This window comes from Anolis carolinensis, chromosome 1, assembly GCF_035594765.1.
Source record: "Anolis carolinensis isolate JA03-04 chromosome 1, rAnoCar3.1.pri, whole genome shotgun sequence".
NCBI lineage: Eukaryota > Metazoa > Chordata > Lepidosauria > Squamata > Dactyloidae > Anolis > Anolis carolinensis.
In genome coordinates this window covers 354,822,672-354,840,048 of record NC_085841.1, presented here as the reverse complement: position 1 = coordinate 354,840,048, position 17,377 = coordinate 354,822,672, and the positions used below count along the sequence as shown (strand labels likewise).

The 17,377-nt window shown below is 40.0% G+C and overlaps 1 protein-coding gene across 2 annotated transcripts in view; it reads left to right on the top strand.

Moving 5' to 3' along the window:
- brf1 (BRF1 RNA polymerase III transcription initiation factor subunit) overlaps positions 1-17,377 on the top strand; it is a 267,788-nt gene that overhangs the window by 121,917 nt on the left and 128,494 nt on the right. For both annotated transcript variants that reach the window (XM_003214279.4, XM_062968566.1), the window contains 2 exons: positions 8,033-8,182; positions 11,411-11,504. In XM_003214279.4, coding sequence (XP_003214327.1) covers positions 8,033-8,182; positions 11,411-11,504 — 244 coding nt within the window. The remainder of the gene's footprint in view (positions 1-8,032; positions 8,183-11,410; positions 11,505-17,377) is intronic.

Sequence of the window (17,377 nt, the reverse complement as noted above, 5' to 3'; positions counted from 1 at the left end):
GGATCAACTGTATATCCCAGATAGTAAAGATGCCTAACCCTGATTACCCCTATATTGTAATATGTTTATGTTTTATATTTGAACTTCCTTAGGTATCCAGCAATGCCTGGGTTAGGCCTTTTGCAATAATAAACATTAAAAGTATTAATTATTGGGTTCTGGATTTTAAGAATGGGCCCAATAGAAAATGCATAAGAACATGGGTAAACTACAACTTCCATCATCATCTGTCATTGTTCCAACCATACCAGTATTCAGAGTTTGGCATGTTGAGTCTGTGTGCCAAGTTTGGTCCAGATCCATTATCATTTGGGTTCACAGTGTTCTTTGATTGCGGGTAAACTACAACTCTCTAATTGCAAAGTCAGTTCCCTCAAAACCCCGCCAGTATTGAAAGTTGGGCATGTTGAGTCTGTGTGCCTAGTTTGATTTAGATCCATTGTTGTTTGGATTCAGAATAACAATTCCCTAAAATCAAGGTCAATTCCCTCCAAACCCCACCAGTATTCAAAGATGGCCGTATTGGGTCTGTGTGCCAAGTTTGCTCAAGATACATCGTCGATTTGGTCCAGATCCATCATTGTTTGGTTCACGGTGCTCTCTGGATGTATATGAACTACAACTCCCTAAGTCTAAGGTCAGTCTCCTCCAAACTCCACTAGTATTCAAAGTTGGGCATGTTGGGTATGTGTGCCAAGTTTGGTTCAGATCCACCGTTGGTTGGGTTCCAAATGCTCTTTGGATGTGGGCAAACTATAAGTCCCAGATTCTAGGGTCACCCCCCCCCCAACCCCTCCAGTATTTTATGTTGGTCATGGAAAGTTCTGTGATTATCTGCATAGAGCTATGAAAATATTGGTTCCTTAAACTCGTAGCGTGTTTTATATTGTCTCTTTGCCATTGCTTAGGTTATTGGGCACTATTCTGAGTTCAAATTGTTGTTTTATATACTAGTGATTTTATTTTGTATTGTGCTGTGTGTTTATTTTATGCATTGTTTTAGGCACCTTGTGCCATATGTAAGCCGCACTGAGTCCCTTTGGGGAGATGGAGGCGGGGTACAAAAAATAAAGTTATTTTTGCTTGGTTGTGTTAATTCTGCCTATGGTTCAGATACAGTGGGAAAATATATTAATACCATCAGTGCTCTTGCAAAGGTTTTGTAAACTATTGTTCCTTGAATAGTGCTATTATGGGTAATATTGAAATGAGACTGCATTTATAGATATTTAAATACGGTAATATGTCCATGTGTAATGGACGTATTTACAAGATATACATTTATCAGTGAAATCTGGATGCTGAACATTTAGTATCTGCTTAATCGGATGCTATATTCTTTTAATTCCTCAAAACAAGTATTCCATTTTATAGCATTGTATTTGTAAATCGGGGTATATATTATGAATAGGAAACAAAGGTGCAGAGTACATGTTGGTAACCCACTAACCAGCTTGTGTGCATCTATACTCTTCACAGCTCAGAGGAAGTTAATACTTTACTCACTATTTTTCCTATAATTTGCTGCCTGCTGATGCTTCGAAGTTCTTCTGCAGTCTTGGGAATGCTTCCATATGCGTAGTCATGTTTGGCATAATAAAAGTAAATAGAAACAGCAACACAACACTCAGCGTTAACACTTAGAAGTAAATGAGATTGCCTTTCATTAATTATGAATCCACAAGATCTAGTTAAATGAACATTTTCATGTAAGGTCTCATCTTTATCAGCAGAAGAGCTCAAGCGGGACATCAGTGACGGAAACGGAGTTGCATATAATAGTTAACAATTTACCTGGCAGGAAATGAGAAACTGATATCTCCACAGAAGAGCAGGAACAGAGAGAACAAAGCTTTTTAAATGATGCACTTGATTAAAAGTTGGTCCCCAAAAGAGTGTTATTGATACAGCTCTCTCTTGATTTGGCATGGGAAATTGTGTCGCATGTATGGCTAATTATATGAAACAAAGCCCAGAATGAAGCCTAGAAGTTATTTTCCGTAACTGTCAAAGGTTACAGCAAGTTTGATGCCAGGACTTTGGGAAAGCTGAGGTGAGTAGCTTGTGTTACTCTGTTGCCGAAAAGGCAGCAAAAAGCCTTTCTGCACCTCAAAGGATTTCTTTTGTATATGGTTTCATGGACCTAGACAAAGCAGGCTGCAGTTCCAAAAACACTTGTTTTCTTTGAAATGCCATAAGTTTTTTTGTAGAGTTTGGAGGTTACTTTTGAAAAAACAAATACAGGCAGTCCCTGAGTTACAAGCATCCAACTTGCATTCGACGCCTAGTTACAAATGGGGTGAGACAACAGGAATTGAGAGAAATCTACCCCTCAGAAGGGAAATTCATTCCTGTAAGCATTATCATGGAGAAAAGGTGTCTCCACTGAAGTTTCCTCACCAGTGCTTGTTTCCACAACAAGCCAAGGTTTTCAAAATTCAATTGTCACAGTGACAGAAAGTGAGGCGAAATCTTCTAAACGGACATAGATAGCAAAATATACATTACAGGGGTGTTAACCCTCCCCTATGCTATCTAAAAGTTTGTGTGTGTGTGTGTGTGTGTGTGTGTTATAATTAAAAATATACCTGTTATGACTTACCTATAAATTCACCTTAAAAACAAACTTAAAGAACGTATCTTGTTCGTAACCCAGGGACTGCCTGTAGTTGTATTGGTAATTGGTTACCACTGAAGAACATAATTTAAAGGAAACTTTCCTCTTTCCAGTTTCTCAAAACTAACCAAAAAAGAGCAACTTTTTATTTCCTTTCATTACCCTCCATCCCAAATACTACAAGTTACTTGTCTGTAGGAGAATTAAAAAAAACAACAAAACAGCTCTGTCTTCATACTAACATTTTATGTTGATTCAAGACTCATAGAAACCACAAGACAGATGTGCAAATCAGTACTTGGCCTGCATTGCGTTCCTACACCAAAGTACCTAAACCATTTATAATGACCATACAAAAGGGATGAGGCTACTGCTCTTTAAATTACAATTATAATTGTAATGTAATTCCACATACTTTTGTTAAAACTTTGTTATTGGAAAAAAGATATATTTATAAATAACATATTCTCTTTAGATAGGTACTCTCAAGCTCTAGATAGAAATTGGAGGAATCAATCTGGGAAATCTTCTGAAAGTAAATAACCCAATTTTTATAATGTGCTGTTATCTTTTTAAAATCTTAATGTCAACTCCATCTCAGTAGTTAGTTTCATGGACCACTTTTGCAGAGGTGGCTTCAAAATAGAGATAGTGATACCCCTTACACCTATTCCTTTAAATGAGTTTTCCCCACTACCATGACCTCAGCACACTTTTCTTTCCTTTGTCTTAGCAGCTGAAAGGGATGGAAATGAATACACTTGAGGGGGGCTTCATTTGACATCTACAATTGCTGCTACAGTACTTTAGTTCAAACTGGAAAAACAGCATCTGCTGTATTATTGTGTTTTGTGATTTTTCTTCTTTAACTTTGGTGCAGCGATTTAGGACTGTTTATTGGATTACCACCTTGTACTCATCACCCTTGGAGCTAATAGGAAGGAGGTGTTTTTTGGCTGGGGTGGGGATTTCAGTTGGAGAAAATAGCATGGGTATTAAAAACAAAATAGCTCCTAACCGAGTACCATTTCACGCTGCAACTGCTTTGAAGAAAAATAATCACAGGAGATCTTTTTACACACAGTTTTCTGTGCCTTGTCTCATTTTGGCTAGAGCTTGAAAAGATTAGATTTTAGGAGGACAGTTTTTCATCTTTTTAAAAAAACAAAATACTTATTTTCACCAGGAGCACAGTTTGCAGAATCCTTCCACCAGGTCATCTTCACAGCCTAGGACCATCTCTAAAATCTAACTTTTCCATACTCTGAATACTTTGTCAATTCAGGTGGACTTTACAAATTTAATAGCTTTCAACTTAGTGTAAAAACAAAAGTTCATAGCATGGTTTTAAATGGGGTGTTAATACTGTCATTCAAGCACATGCATTACATTTCTGAAATGGCTTAAATTTAATTGAGAATGTGACTTTTTTTTGCTCTTCTTTTGGTTCCTTATAAAAAGTACCTACCTACTGCTTTTCTTGGAGAGGATTAATATAAAAATGTCAGAAATTTCTGTTGTTATGAAAACAATACTGTTCCCTAGATGGGGCTGCCCCCTAACACAATCTGGCCATTCCTTGCCATATCCCCAGTTTTTTGACAATACATTTTACAGTGCTAGTGATTGCATGTCTTGTTATAGTTTATGATATTCAGGAGTTCATGTATCCTTGTGTTGTTATAATGCTAACATCATACTCTGTATGGAAACAAATAGGATCTAATGATGAGTTAGAGGCATGGCTGTATAATGTGTGCGTGTATGTTTATCAACTTGTTGGCAATTCCATGAATTGCATTTTGGTTTTTTTAAGGCAAAGAATACTCAGAGGTGGTTTTGCCAATCCCTTCCTCTGAAATAGGACCTACATCACATAGTTGGTAGTCTCCCACCTGATTAAGCTGGCCCTGCTTAGCTTCCAAGATCAAATGGGATCTATTGCCTTATAGTGCAACATAATGCAAAAACCTTTTCACATTCAGCCCCTGATTGCATATTGCATTAGTGTTTGCGTGTAATTCTAAAAGATCTGGGATATGCTTTTATATATATAAAGCAAGTATGGTTAAGTACAATGGATGTTATGCTTTAAAGTGCATTTGCAAGGCATATTAGACTTGGTATATGCGAACATCTTCCCAAATAATCTCTGCTTTGGGGATTGGAGAAATCTCATCATGGAGACATTGTGGACTGCCTCTTAATGCATAAACACTCAGACAACATTAGCCTGGGATGAACACAAGCCATTTATCTTTTGGTGTTGGTTCACTTGATGTTCCCAGATTCATCTTCCATGACAAGGGAGACTTAGAGGAAAATTAGCCACTGCATTGGTACCTGGCATTGGTCCAAATATGTATGCACATGTAGAGGGATTTAAAGATGATGGATCATGTATAACTTGTATTCATGGTCCTTACATTGTCACGATTTTGGTGTTATTGCCATGATCATAACTCTCAGTGATCCAGAATATTATATATGTGTTAATATCATTGATATAAGCTACCCTAAGGTATCACATCTTATTAAACCTATCTCAGGGGTTTTACTTGGGGAACATGAATATAAACAAAGAAAGTCTGAAAGACCCATTTATAAGATATCTTCAGTGCTATATCCAGTACCTCTGAACATGATGTGAGCATTGATTGGAATTGTTTAGCCTGTGCACCTGTCTTTTTCGAGATATCTAAGTATCTCACATTGGTAAAATCTTTCATCTCAAAGATTTACTTAAATTTACTTCTTGACCTTAGTGCAGACAGGGGCAAACTTCGGCCCTCCAGGTGTTTTGGACTTCAAGTTGAAGTCCAAAACACTTGGAGGGTCAAAGTTTGCCCATGTCTACCTTAGTGGGATTTATTTGCAATATCTGAACTGTAAAAACCGTATCTTTTATGTGCTGTGCAAACATATAATAGGTAGCTGGTAGCCCAAAGTGAGATATTTTGTCCCTAGTTTGCTAGGCTCTTAGGCCCCTTCCACACAGCTGTATAAAATCCCACATTATCTGCTTTAAACTGGGTTATAAACCGTGTGGACTCATATAATCCAGTATGAGTCCACATACAGATAATGTGACTTTGTGCACCAGTTGCACCCGTACCTTGGGAAGTCAGACTTGGCCATGGTGGTCCACGCTCTGATTACATCCCGTATAGATTACTGCAATGCGCTCTACTTGGGGTTGCCTTTGAAGACTGTTTGGAAGCTCCAGTTGGTCCAACAGGCGGCAGCTAGACTGCTCACCGTAGCGGCGTTCAGGGAGCATCCCACCCCCTTGTTACGTCAGCTCCATTGGCTGCCAGTCTGCTTCTGAGCACAATTCAAAGTGCTGGCTTTAGCCTATAAAGCCCTAAATGTCTCTGGCCCAGTCTACCTGTCCGAACGTATCTCCCTCTATGAACCAACTCAGAGATTAAGATAATCTGGGGAGGCCCTGCTCTCGATTCCACCTTCTTCGCAAGCGCGACTGGTGGGGACAGGAGACAGGGCCTTCTCAGTGGTGGCCCCTCATCTGTGGAACTCGCTCCCTAGTGATATCAGATCAGCCCCCTCCCTCCTATCCTTTAGAAGGAGAGTGAAAATCTGACTTTCAGAGCAGGCCTTTGAAAAATAGCACAGTGCCATAATCTTAATGGGAAATTATGCAATTTGATTATGGAACGGACTTAGATTCTTTTTTGGATGGGTGACATGTTTACCATTGAAATGTCTTTTAATAATGCTATTATGTATGCATTAATTTTAATTCTAATTTTATCTCGTGCGTATGTTTTATGCCTTAAGGCACTGTATAAGTGTTGCATGTAAGCTGCCTTGAGGCTCCCTTGGGGTAGAAAAAGGCAGGGTATAAATAAGGTTAATAATAATAATAATGATAATAATAAGGAATATCTGCTTTGATAATATGGATTATATGGCAGTGTAGAAGGGGCCCCAGAGTATTCAGAATGAGACCTGTATTTTCCAGGGATATCAAAGCTTTTCCATTGCCTCTCTTGAGGAACACAAGTATTTCACAAGAGATAGCAAAGTTATCTATGGTCTTGCACACAACATGCTAAGGACTTCTCATCCACTTGGGATATTCTTGATGTTGGTGTACTTGCAGAACCACATTGGAGAACCATCACAGAAGGATGTTACTTTGTACTTTGTAGTACATATGAAAGCTTCACAAATCATGGTATTAAGGCAAAGAGTATCATCAACTTCCTTGGAGGCTGTGCTGCACAAGAAGCCACTTCCACGTGCCATATAATCCAGATTATTAAAGCAGATAATCCATATTACCTGCTTTGAACTGGATTATATGACTTTATACTTCTATATAATCCAGTTAAAAGCAGATAATCTGGATTTTATATGACAGTGTAGGCCTGTGAGGACACTGTGTGGAAAATGCATGTTTTTTTAAATCACCCCAGAGAAGCTCTCAGTAGCATGGGAGAGGACAGTGCTGTTTAGTCACTTTCTTCTGGAAGTGTCATTTGTTCACAAAATGTACAATCTCTATTTGCTTTTGGTCTCCTCCTTGAGGAAATGATGGTCTTTTCCTACAAAGGTAGCAAAGCTGTAGTGTCTCAGCTTTGAGCCAATGAATGGCAGGAAGGGAAAAGGTTATTACAGTCAAGGCTTACTATTGTTTGGTTTAAACTATCCAATTCCTTTGGAGGAGGAAGTATTTTTTTCCATGCCTATCACATATAACATCTATTTTGAATTTAATCAAGTGGCAGCTGCAGACTTCAATTTCAATATAGCAGTGAATCTGTTCTAGGATTTAGTCCATGATTTAAAGAGCTATCCAAGCATTGACCCTTATCTCAAAAACAGATTGCAAGAAAGCTCCTGGCAAAATTTTGACTGAAACTTGGCAACTCCAGTGATGTGGGAGCCAACTGCCCTACTGCAAATTCTATTGCCATGCTTACCTTGAGACTAATTCCTTTTCAACAGGCTTTTTAAAAATTCTTACTATTATCACTATTTATAATGAGGTTTCCCATTTTGGTTCTACTGTAGATATCTGCTCATGGAAGCAGAAGGAGAGACACCATTTTGGGTGACTTCTCCTCCCCTACAGAGCCTTGTATCCCGGGAAAACCTGCTCTTAAACTTTGTAGGTAACTTCTAGAAGAGTGTGGGAGATGGTAATGCTAGAGCTACCGAAAAAAGAGGGGAAAATTGCTTCCATTCCCTTTGATGAAGACTCTTCCACAAGCATCTTATGCTCGTGTTATTGAAAACAGGCCAACATCTAAAAAGCTGGAGAAACAGCAGTAGAATAAACTGTTTTATCTCAGCACAGCCAGACATCAGAGAAGGCTTTCTTGTTTCAAGATGTGCATCTAGGAAGTTAAAGGTCACATTCAGAAATAACTGTCTCTTGTTTTGCTGCAGACCCATGTTTATATATTCCTCGCTTTGCACACATGCTGGAGTTCGGCACTAAGAACCATGAGGTTTCCATGACGGCTCTGAGGCTCCTGCAGCAGATGAAGAGAGACTGGATGCACACAGGTCGACGGCCCTCTGGCCTTTGTGGTGCAGGTACGGAGAAGCTTCTAAAGGGCATTATTTCTTCAGAATGCTGCTTTCTATTCTGTTGTACTGAAATTTGTAAAAATTAAATCAGTCAACTGACTTGAGATTTCTTCATGTGGGTGACAGGCCCATGAATGACCTGAAGTAGCATTTCATGCTGACCTTACTTTCAATGAATTTTGTTGTGTTGCTCACATTCTGGTATCAAAGAGAGAAAGAAAAATCTCCTTGCTGAATCTCTTCTTGTTATTTCACATTTTTATTGCAAATTCAGTTTAACCCTAGATGCCTCAAGTTATGGAACAGGTTAAGAGAGGGAAGATATACTTGCACCTCAGCTGGGATTGCTTTGACTTCACATCCAGCTGTATGATTTCTAGAATGCTTCGCATAAAAAAAAAGATTGATCTAGAATCATCATAGAACATCAGAAAGGATAACGTATACCATAGTACATTTGCCTTAAAAATAATGCATAGCTTTGTGTTTCACTTTTTGGATAACAGGAAAATGGGGAGCCATTGGATATATAGGACTAAAATAATGGATACATTTTTGAGTGCCATTGGATAGGCCAAGCTTTTTTCCTACTCCTGAACCTAACCCAAGTATGTGAATCTTGGACATCTTGACCTGTTTTGTAATCCTTAAAGATACCTTGCATAAAAAGGTCTATTAAAATGCTATTTCAATTCATGAAATCGTCCAAAGAGGTGATTTTTCCATATCGCAAAGTGTGAACAAAGTGTATGTAGATTCTAGGTAGTTTTTGTGGCACCCTGGGGTAAAACATGAAGCATCAAAAAGATGTGACATCTGATTTAAAGAAAAGACTCTTGGTTCTAAAATGCCATTGGGGTAGGGCAGGAAAGCATGCAGAAAATGTCTTCACAATGGAGGGGACATGATAGCCATGTATAAATATGTGAGGGGAAGTCATAGGGAGGAAGGGAGCAAGCTTGTTTTCTGCTGCCCTGCAGACTAGGATGTGGAACAACGGCTTTAAACTACAGTAAGAAGATTCTACCTGAACATTAGGAAGAACTTCCTAACTGTGAGAGCTATTCAGCAGTAGAACTCTGCTGTGAAGTGTGGTGAAGGCTCCTTCTTTGGAGGCTTTTAAGCAGAGGCTGGATGGCCCTCTGTCAGGGGTGCTTTGAATGCGATTTTTCTGCTTCTTGGCAGGGGGTTGGACTGGATGGCCCTTGAGGTCTCTTCCAACTCTACGATTCTATGATTCTACAACTTCCAGAGAGTGTTTAGGGGCATTTTGGCAGTAGGATGGTATACATCCTATGAAAGCGCCTCCCCACCTCCCCGGCCTTCAACAATTTTCAAAGTATTTTTAAAGATTTCCAGATATATAAAATAGAGTAATGACTATATATAAAACATGAAAAAGAGAGGAAAAATAAAATAAAATAAGATGGATGGAAGAAAGAAAAAGTAAGAAAGATAAAAGTGAATTTGTATTTTTTCTTCAGCAATAATTAACCTACATTAACCTATAAAAGATCTTCAGTGCTTCTTTCATACATTAAACCAGTGGTTCCCAAACTTATTTGGCCTACCGCCCCCTTCCCAGAAAAAATATTACTCAGCGCCCCCTGGAAAGGGGGCATGGCTTAGAGGGGTGGGCGTGGCTCATGCTCAAGAAGGTGGGGTTGAGCCTCCCCCCTAGTCCAAGATGCAGGGCTGGGAGGGGGAGGTGGGCAGAGTCATAAATGGGCGGCCAGGACTGGGATGGGCGGAGTTACGAGCTCTGAGGCAGGGCTGAGCTTCTATCCCTATCCTGCGGCGCCTGCCAGGACAGGGGGAGGGGCTAGAGGAGGGGGCGGAGCCTTTTCTCAAGTGCCTGACGGGGCTGAACCTCTATACCCCACCCTCGTGTTCTAACAAGCGCCTCAGGGGAGGTATACAGAGGCTCAGCCCTGTCTCGTGCTCTTGGGAAGAGGCCCCGCCCCCGCCCCTAGCCCCGCCCTTTAGTCCTAAAAGGCCTCTCAGGAGAAGTATAGAGGCTCAGCCCTGTCTTGGGCTCTTGGAAGGAGGCCCCGCCCCCTTCCCTAGCTTCGCCCTCTGTGTCCTAACAAGCGCCTCAGGAGAGGTATAGATTCTCAGCCCTGTCTCGGGCTCTTAGAAAGAAGCCACGCCCACTACTCTAGCTCCGCCCCCTGTGTCCTAATAGGTGCCTCAGGTGCTCAGCCCTGTCTCCGGCACTTGGGAAGAGGCCCCTCCCCTCCCCTGGCCCCGCCCCCATGTCCTAATGGGTGCCATCACCATCCCCCTGCATCACTGCAGTGCCCACCAGGGGGCAGTAGCGCCCACTTTGGGAATCACTGCATTAAACTGTGAATCTTCTATAAAATATACCATACTTCTTAGTAATCAGAATCAGAGTTCATATCTTCTTATACAGTAGAGTTCTGGTTATTCGACATAAACGGGTGGGCCGAATGTCGGATAACCAGACCTGACAGATAATAGAGAGGCCCTATTATCCCAACCGGCAAGCTGGTTTAGGGAAGCTCTGTGCATGTTTCTGCCTAGCAACACGCACCAGGTTTCTCCAAAGGGCTGGCCTGGCATGTCAGATAATACGGTAGGTCGGATAATCAGAAGTCGGTTAACTGGAACTCTACTGTATGTATATTCCATGCAGAAAGTCAGTTGAACATGTATATATATTTATATTTATTTAAAAATAATTCTTTATTAGTGATCTTCAGCTGTTAATCTCTCTAACCCAGATAAACAAAATTCTATTCCTTTGCCTCTTAAGTATATACTTCTGTTACATTAATCAGATTGCCTCCTCAGTTCCCAATTAAACATCAATCTATCAATCCATCTATCACATCAGCTGTTGCCAAACCATTAACAATGAAAATGATATTCCTTCCTTTGTTTTTGTTATCAATCACTATCAATCAGTCACTAGGACCTCATCCCACTCTCTTAGAAGTGGGCCAGGTCCCCAAAATGCAATATTGTGCTTTTGTTTTTGCGAAAGCCCTGTTGCAACTAGTTTAAATTTACTGCGTACAAATCAAGTTTTTCTAATGAAGTTTCAATTTAATCACTCAGTATTCAAGCCCAGAGCTAAACATCAATATTTTAAAATTAATAGAGAAAAATTAGAATTTTAGATGATGCTTGCATGACTCACCATATTCCCTTGCTTTCTCTCCCGTTGAACTGCCTTTTGATGTGGTCCTTTCTCTGTTTATGCTTCAGCTCTTCTAGTTGCGGCAAGAATGCACGATTTTCGGCGTACTGTGAAAGAAGTGATCAGGGTGGTTAAAGTTGGTGAATCTACCTTAAGGAAAAGGTAGGTCTGAGTCTGAGAGTTGGGATATTTCTTTTCACATTTGACATGGGATGTGCAGCAATCTTGAACACTTGCCTGTGCCGACAGGAGGACTGTTTTCTCTTTCTAGAAGATCACCTTCATAGGGACAGTTTGGGTACATTATGAAAGTAAGAGGCTCTACACAGAGCTTTCATTGATTTGAGGGTGAATTGTTAATATGAGTGGCTGTATGTAAATATAGGAGATCCAGCATGGTGTAGTAGTTTTTAGTGTTAAAGTCAAATCCCCACTTGGTGATGAAAAACGTACTGGGTGACCTTGGGCCAATCATATTGCCTCAAAGGAAGGCAATGGCAAACCTCTGAACAAATTTTGCCAAGAAAACTCAGTGATAAGTTTGGTATAGGGTCATCATATATCAGAAATTACTTCAATCTTAAATAAAGTCTTGGAAGGTAATTCTCCAACAATCTTTATTTAAGATCAGTTGCTGATGCAGAATTTGAAGAATGGGTCACTTATTGGGAAAAAGCACTGGCCAGAGGATTTGTGGCATCCCACTGTACATAGTAGTAACAGACAATTCAAAGAAGAATAGCCTTCAAGTGTAACAAAATCCCCTTAAATAGTTTGCAATTTGTGTTATTATTTAACATGAATAAATACAATTTTTTACAGTTTTTCAGCCGCTCCATCCCCTGCTGACCCCCCCCCCCCCCAGGGGGGTAGGGGTAGTACATGTAGCCCCCAGAAGGTCCTGAGGCATGAAAGTGGGCTTATCACAGTTGCCATCCCCAGTGTACTCAATTGATCCCAATCTGAGCCCATTTGCTCATGTATGCATATACAGAATTCCTGGACATGCAAGCTTTTTTGCTGAAACAAATAGAGCAAGTTCTAGAGGGATATCTTTTTCTGTAGGTAAGAGTTTCTCTGTCTATTGAAGTGAACACGGATGTTTTCCTGTAGTACAAGGACCTCCAGATGTGCCTTGAAAACTCTGTTATTGGAAAGATTTTTCGACTAGGACTCCCATTTCAAAAGCAGTCATTTGCCTTTAGATTTAAAGGCGAAGATACAGTTGCTTAACTAGCATTTCATGTAATATGCTGCCAGTAAAAAGTAATAGAGCTTAGACTTCAATGCTAAGGATGTTAAAAAAGATAAAACCCATGGGACACATCTTTTTTGAAGCTCAATGTGTGGTAGTTCATTCTCAATGCCATTTCTGATGATAAAAATCCCACTTTAAACCTGTGCATTTGAAATGCTTCAGAATTCAATTCAAATTAAAGACTAGCTTTATAAAATACTGCCATGTCATTGATAGGCTTGCATAATATAGATAGTGTTGGATGGCGAAAAAATCCCGTGCAATTCTTCATTTTTAACAGTCAGTGTGTTCTTCTTTTTTATTTGATGAGAAAATGTATTTCTGTTCATAGGTTTTTTGTTCTGCCAAAGACATCAATCTGTTTCACTAGAAATCCCAATATTAATGCCCAGAGGGTGTTATACTCAGTTCATCCCACTTGGCAAAAAAAAGTAGTTCTCCGAGTACAGCAGTGAAAGACAACAGCTTGCTCCGTTGGCACTGCCCTTCTTGCCATGCAGAACAGAGGCGGCTGGTGTTTATTTTATGGTAGGCTCTCTCTGGACAAACTAAGCTTTTGGAATAGTTTATTTGGGGAGAACCTAAAAGAAGTGCCAACCCCCTCCTTGCTGCCGCTGTGGCTCTTTGGTGCTGCTTTGCCTTGTGGTTGAAAGTAGACTATGTGTGTGGTTATTTTATGGTAGGCTCCCCCTGGATGAACTTGGCTGGCTGGCCGGCCACCTATTCTTAGTTGCTCACAGAAAATGGTGAAGAGAAGAGACAAGTAGACTGGCTGCAGACAACCGATAGCACGTGCCCAAGTGGCAAGGAGGAGCCAAACAAGGCAAGCAAAATATGAGAAACCAGCTACTTCTCCAGCTTGTGGCTAGGGGCACTGGCAGAACTAGTGAGCAAAGAAACATTGGTGACATTGAGGAAGATTTGTCTGAAGAGGCAACTGTTTTTTCTCTCTTTTTTTAACCTGGCTTCTATGGTTCTTCTTTATTGACCATCTGATCACCTTTGCTTGTCCATAACTGGCCTGCTTGGCTCCTCAGAGAAGGTGTAGAGAAGGCAGATAAGACAAGCAGGCTGGCTTTAGACAATTGACAGCAGTTGATTAGGCTGTTAGTGAAGAGAAAAAAGATGAGACAAATGGGGAATCAAGAAATCCCGGCAATGATGAGGAAGATTTGGACGGAAAGTTGGCTGGTTTCTCACCTTTTGCCTGCCTTCTACGGCTCCTGTTCACCACCCACCTGTCATCTCACCTTTGGTTGTTTGCAACAGGCAAGTGGAGAGGATGATGATGATGATGAGACAAGTGGTCTGGCTGTGAACAAATAAGGCTGGTTGATTGGACCAGAGGCTGAAATGTGAAGGATAAGACAAGTGTTGTGGATAGAATTGGGAGGTGGTTATAAAGTGAAGAGGAACTGGAAAATGTATCCAAAAGACAGGAAACTCTCCAGCCATGGTGGAGGCATTTAGCTGACATGGTGAGCAGCAAAAAAACATCATTGGTGCTGAAGAAGATTTGACCAGAGCGACACTGTTTTTTTTAAATCTTTTCCCTACCTTCTCTGGTCCCTTTCATTTCCACCTGATCTTGGTTGTCTGCAGCCACCTGGGTTGTCTCCTCAGAGGTGACATTGGGGTTGGCTGTGGACAACCAAGTGTAGAGGGTCAGGTGATGAGGAGTTCGTCCCAGGAGAGCTCACCTTGAAAAATTAATTGACCCCCTTTACTCTCCTTGCCCAACATGGTAGAAGCCAAGAGCCACCACTGCTACCATTTTCCTGCTCATGCATTCAAAAAGGCCAGAAGTGGTGACATGGCAGACAGAGGTATTACACTGACCCATGTATAAATTAATCTGGTTTTTTTGGGTCATTTTTTCCATAAACTTTTTGACTTACACATGATTGTATATGGTAAGTATTTAGCTTGAAGTTGTTGTTTTTTACTTTGGAATGCTGGCAATCTTAATTATTAGGGTGGCCAGCTGATTAATTAATTTTGACGGATTAATTACTTGCCTTTTAACTGATTAGTTAATTACTTGGTTAAATTTTAAAACATTTCTACATTGTCAAAATCTTCAATACCTTTGAGCTCATGAAAAGTGTGAAATAACTTTCCAATTAATAAACCAAAACCTGCCAACCTTAGAAGAACAGAGCATGTTTAAAATGTTGTTTTTCATTCCCCTATTAAACACCAGAGACAAAAACAAAAATACTAATGTTTACTTTTTATTGTTAGCACAAGTATTTTTGATAGGGAACATGCAGCTCCCTTGCTGAACCACTGGCTGCTAGTTTGTTTATAAGCACACTTCAAAGTGCTGGTTGTGACCTGTAAATCCCTATACAGTTTAAGTTGAGACTGTATGAAAGACCATGGATGCATCAACACTGTAGAGTTAATGTAGTTCGACACTACTTTAATTGCCATGTCTGAATGTTGTGGAATCATGGGAGTTGTGATTTCTCAAGGACTTTAGCTTTCTCTGCCAAGGAGTGTTGGTGCCTGGCCAAAGTATAAACTCTATTGCTTTGATCCATGACAGTTAAAGTGCTGTCAAATTGCATTAACTCTACATTGCAGATGCACCCCATATCTCTCTGTATGAACCTACCAGTCTTGAGATCCTTTATCTCAACCCAACCATCACAGGCCTTTCTGGTGAGGACTCAGGAGAGGGCTTTCTTGGTGGTTGCTCCCAAATCCCCTTTCAAGGGAGATTAAACAGGTCCTCTCTTTGCTATCTTTTTACTGGCAGATAAAGACATTTTATTTAAATTGACATTTGATGATTAATTGGTTACACAAGGATCTTTTTGTGAGGTGTGTGCGCTTTATTGTATACTTAGCTTTTAAATTATTTTTATATTTTTAAAATTGATGGTGTTTTAATATTAGTTTGTTATATTGTGCTTTAAATTTAAATTAGCAGTTTTTGTTTTCACTATCTTATTTTAACCTTCTTGTAAGTTGCTATGGGTCACTCACCAGGAGAAAGGCATTCTATAATATAATATCATATAATATATAAGTAAAAACGATTGAGTTTTTTTTTGCTGCGTATTTAAATGTGAATTTGCTTCATTTAAACTCCTCCCATGTTTGTTAAGCCCCTTATATTCAATCTACCATTTTCATCCCTGTTTGACCAAAAGGTTTTTGTGTGTCATTCTTTGGAACCTCATCAGTTTTAGAGGGTTTGTTGGCACATTGTGGTTGCTCGGTCTTTTGGTTGGACATATCTGTGTGTGGATGTGAGGAGAGGGTACATGTATAGCAGGACCCACACGTGGGAAGCATATTGTCCCTCTTCCAAAGGCTTGCTGCCTCTGAACGTATGTAGCTGTCATGGCTTACAGACATTCATAGACTCATCCTCTATTAATTTGTCTAAATTTAATTAACTTAATTAATTAACTTAACAAAGTACAGGCTTCCTAGGAATATGAGTTGAAAATTGTCATTTTAAAATAATCAATATTTATTTGATTGACCTATTGATTTATGTCCTGGATGAATTTGTGTAACCCTTGTGTGAAGCTTCCGACCAAATTCAAATTTCCTACTGTTTGAAAGCCACCATGATAATTGGTTAATGTTTAAACCTAATGACTCAAAACGACTTGAAAGTTTGTGGCCCTACCGAGCAAATACTTTGCATGATTTCTAACTGATTTTGATGGATTATTGACGTGCAGTCTTCATTTTATTTGAGTGATGGTAAATGTGTTGAATTGTGATGGAGGCACATTCATTTGAGCAGTTGTTTAAAATGAAGGTGCATAACTGCGAATGAGCGCTTTGAAATGTTTACTCAGGTCATGCACATCAAGGAAATTGACAGTGTTATTTACTTTGACGAGGTAAAAGTGACAGCTGAATTATTTCCAGGGAGCTATAATTACAACTGTATTTATCACAAATCCATAAAACATGATTGATGTTTCTCAAATAACCCCACATTATATTGCGTTTATCACAGGCGTATTCAAAACAAACCTTTAGGAGTAAGCTTTCATGAGCACAATCTTTTTTTTCCTTCAAGTATTTAGATTCTTGAAATGTCATTAAATAGAAGTTGGCTAAATTAATAAGAACTTATTTCATCCAACTCCTTACATTTTTTGAAAGAGTGCTTAAAAACCCAGGGAGCCAGTTCACACAGAACCTCTGTATTTGTCAAGACCCAGGCTGCAGAGCACCAATAACCATACACAGAGGCCAGAATCTATCTAATATCTTTATTGTAGGAGTATATAAAGTTAATAAAAACAAGTGTAGAAAATAGTCCAGAAGTAGACCTTTCAGGAAAGGTCAAAATTAGTCCAAAGAAACAATGTCCAATATGAAATATTAAGGTCCAAAGTTGTAATCCAGTAACCGAAACACTCACTTTGCCAAGCAAAGTGAGGGGAGATGACAAGGTCCTTTAGTCCATAACACTTAAGCAAGGCTAGGAAGTAAACTTGATTCTTGGAACACTAGGCTTAAATCAAGGCAACAAGAAACGAGGAGCAAGAACAGGATCCGTGGTAAATTCGTGGCGAGGTCCGGAAGGCAAGGCAAGGTCCGTGGAGCAAGGCAAGGTCCTGGGAAGCAAGGCAAGGCTGGAAACGGGAGCAAAGGACGCGGGAGTAGCGTAGTCCACACACAACCTACTCCCGAAGCTGACGAATTGACTCCGCAAGATTCCTACGTGGGCAAAACACCTAAATAGGGTCTCGGTTTCCCGCCAAAGAACAGTTCTCTGGGGAACCAGAACCGAAAGCCA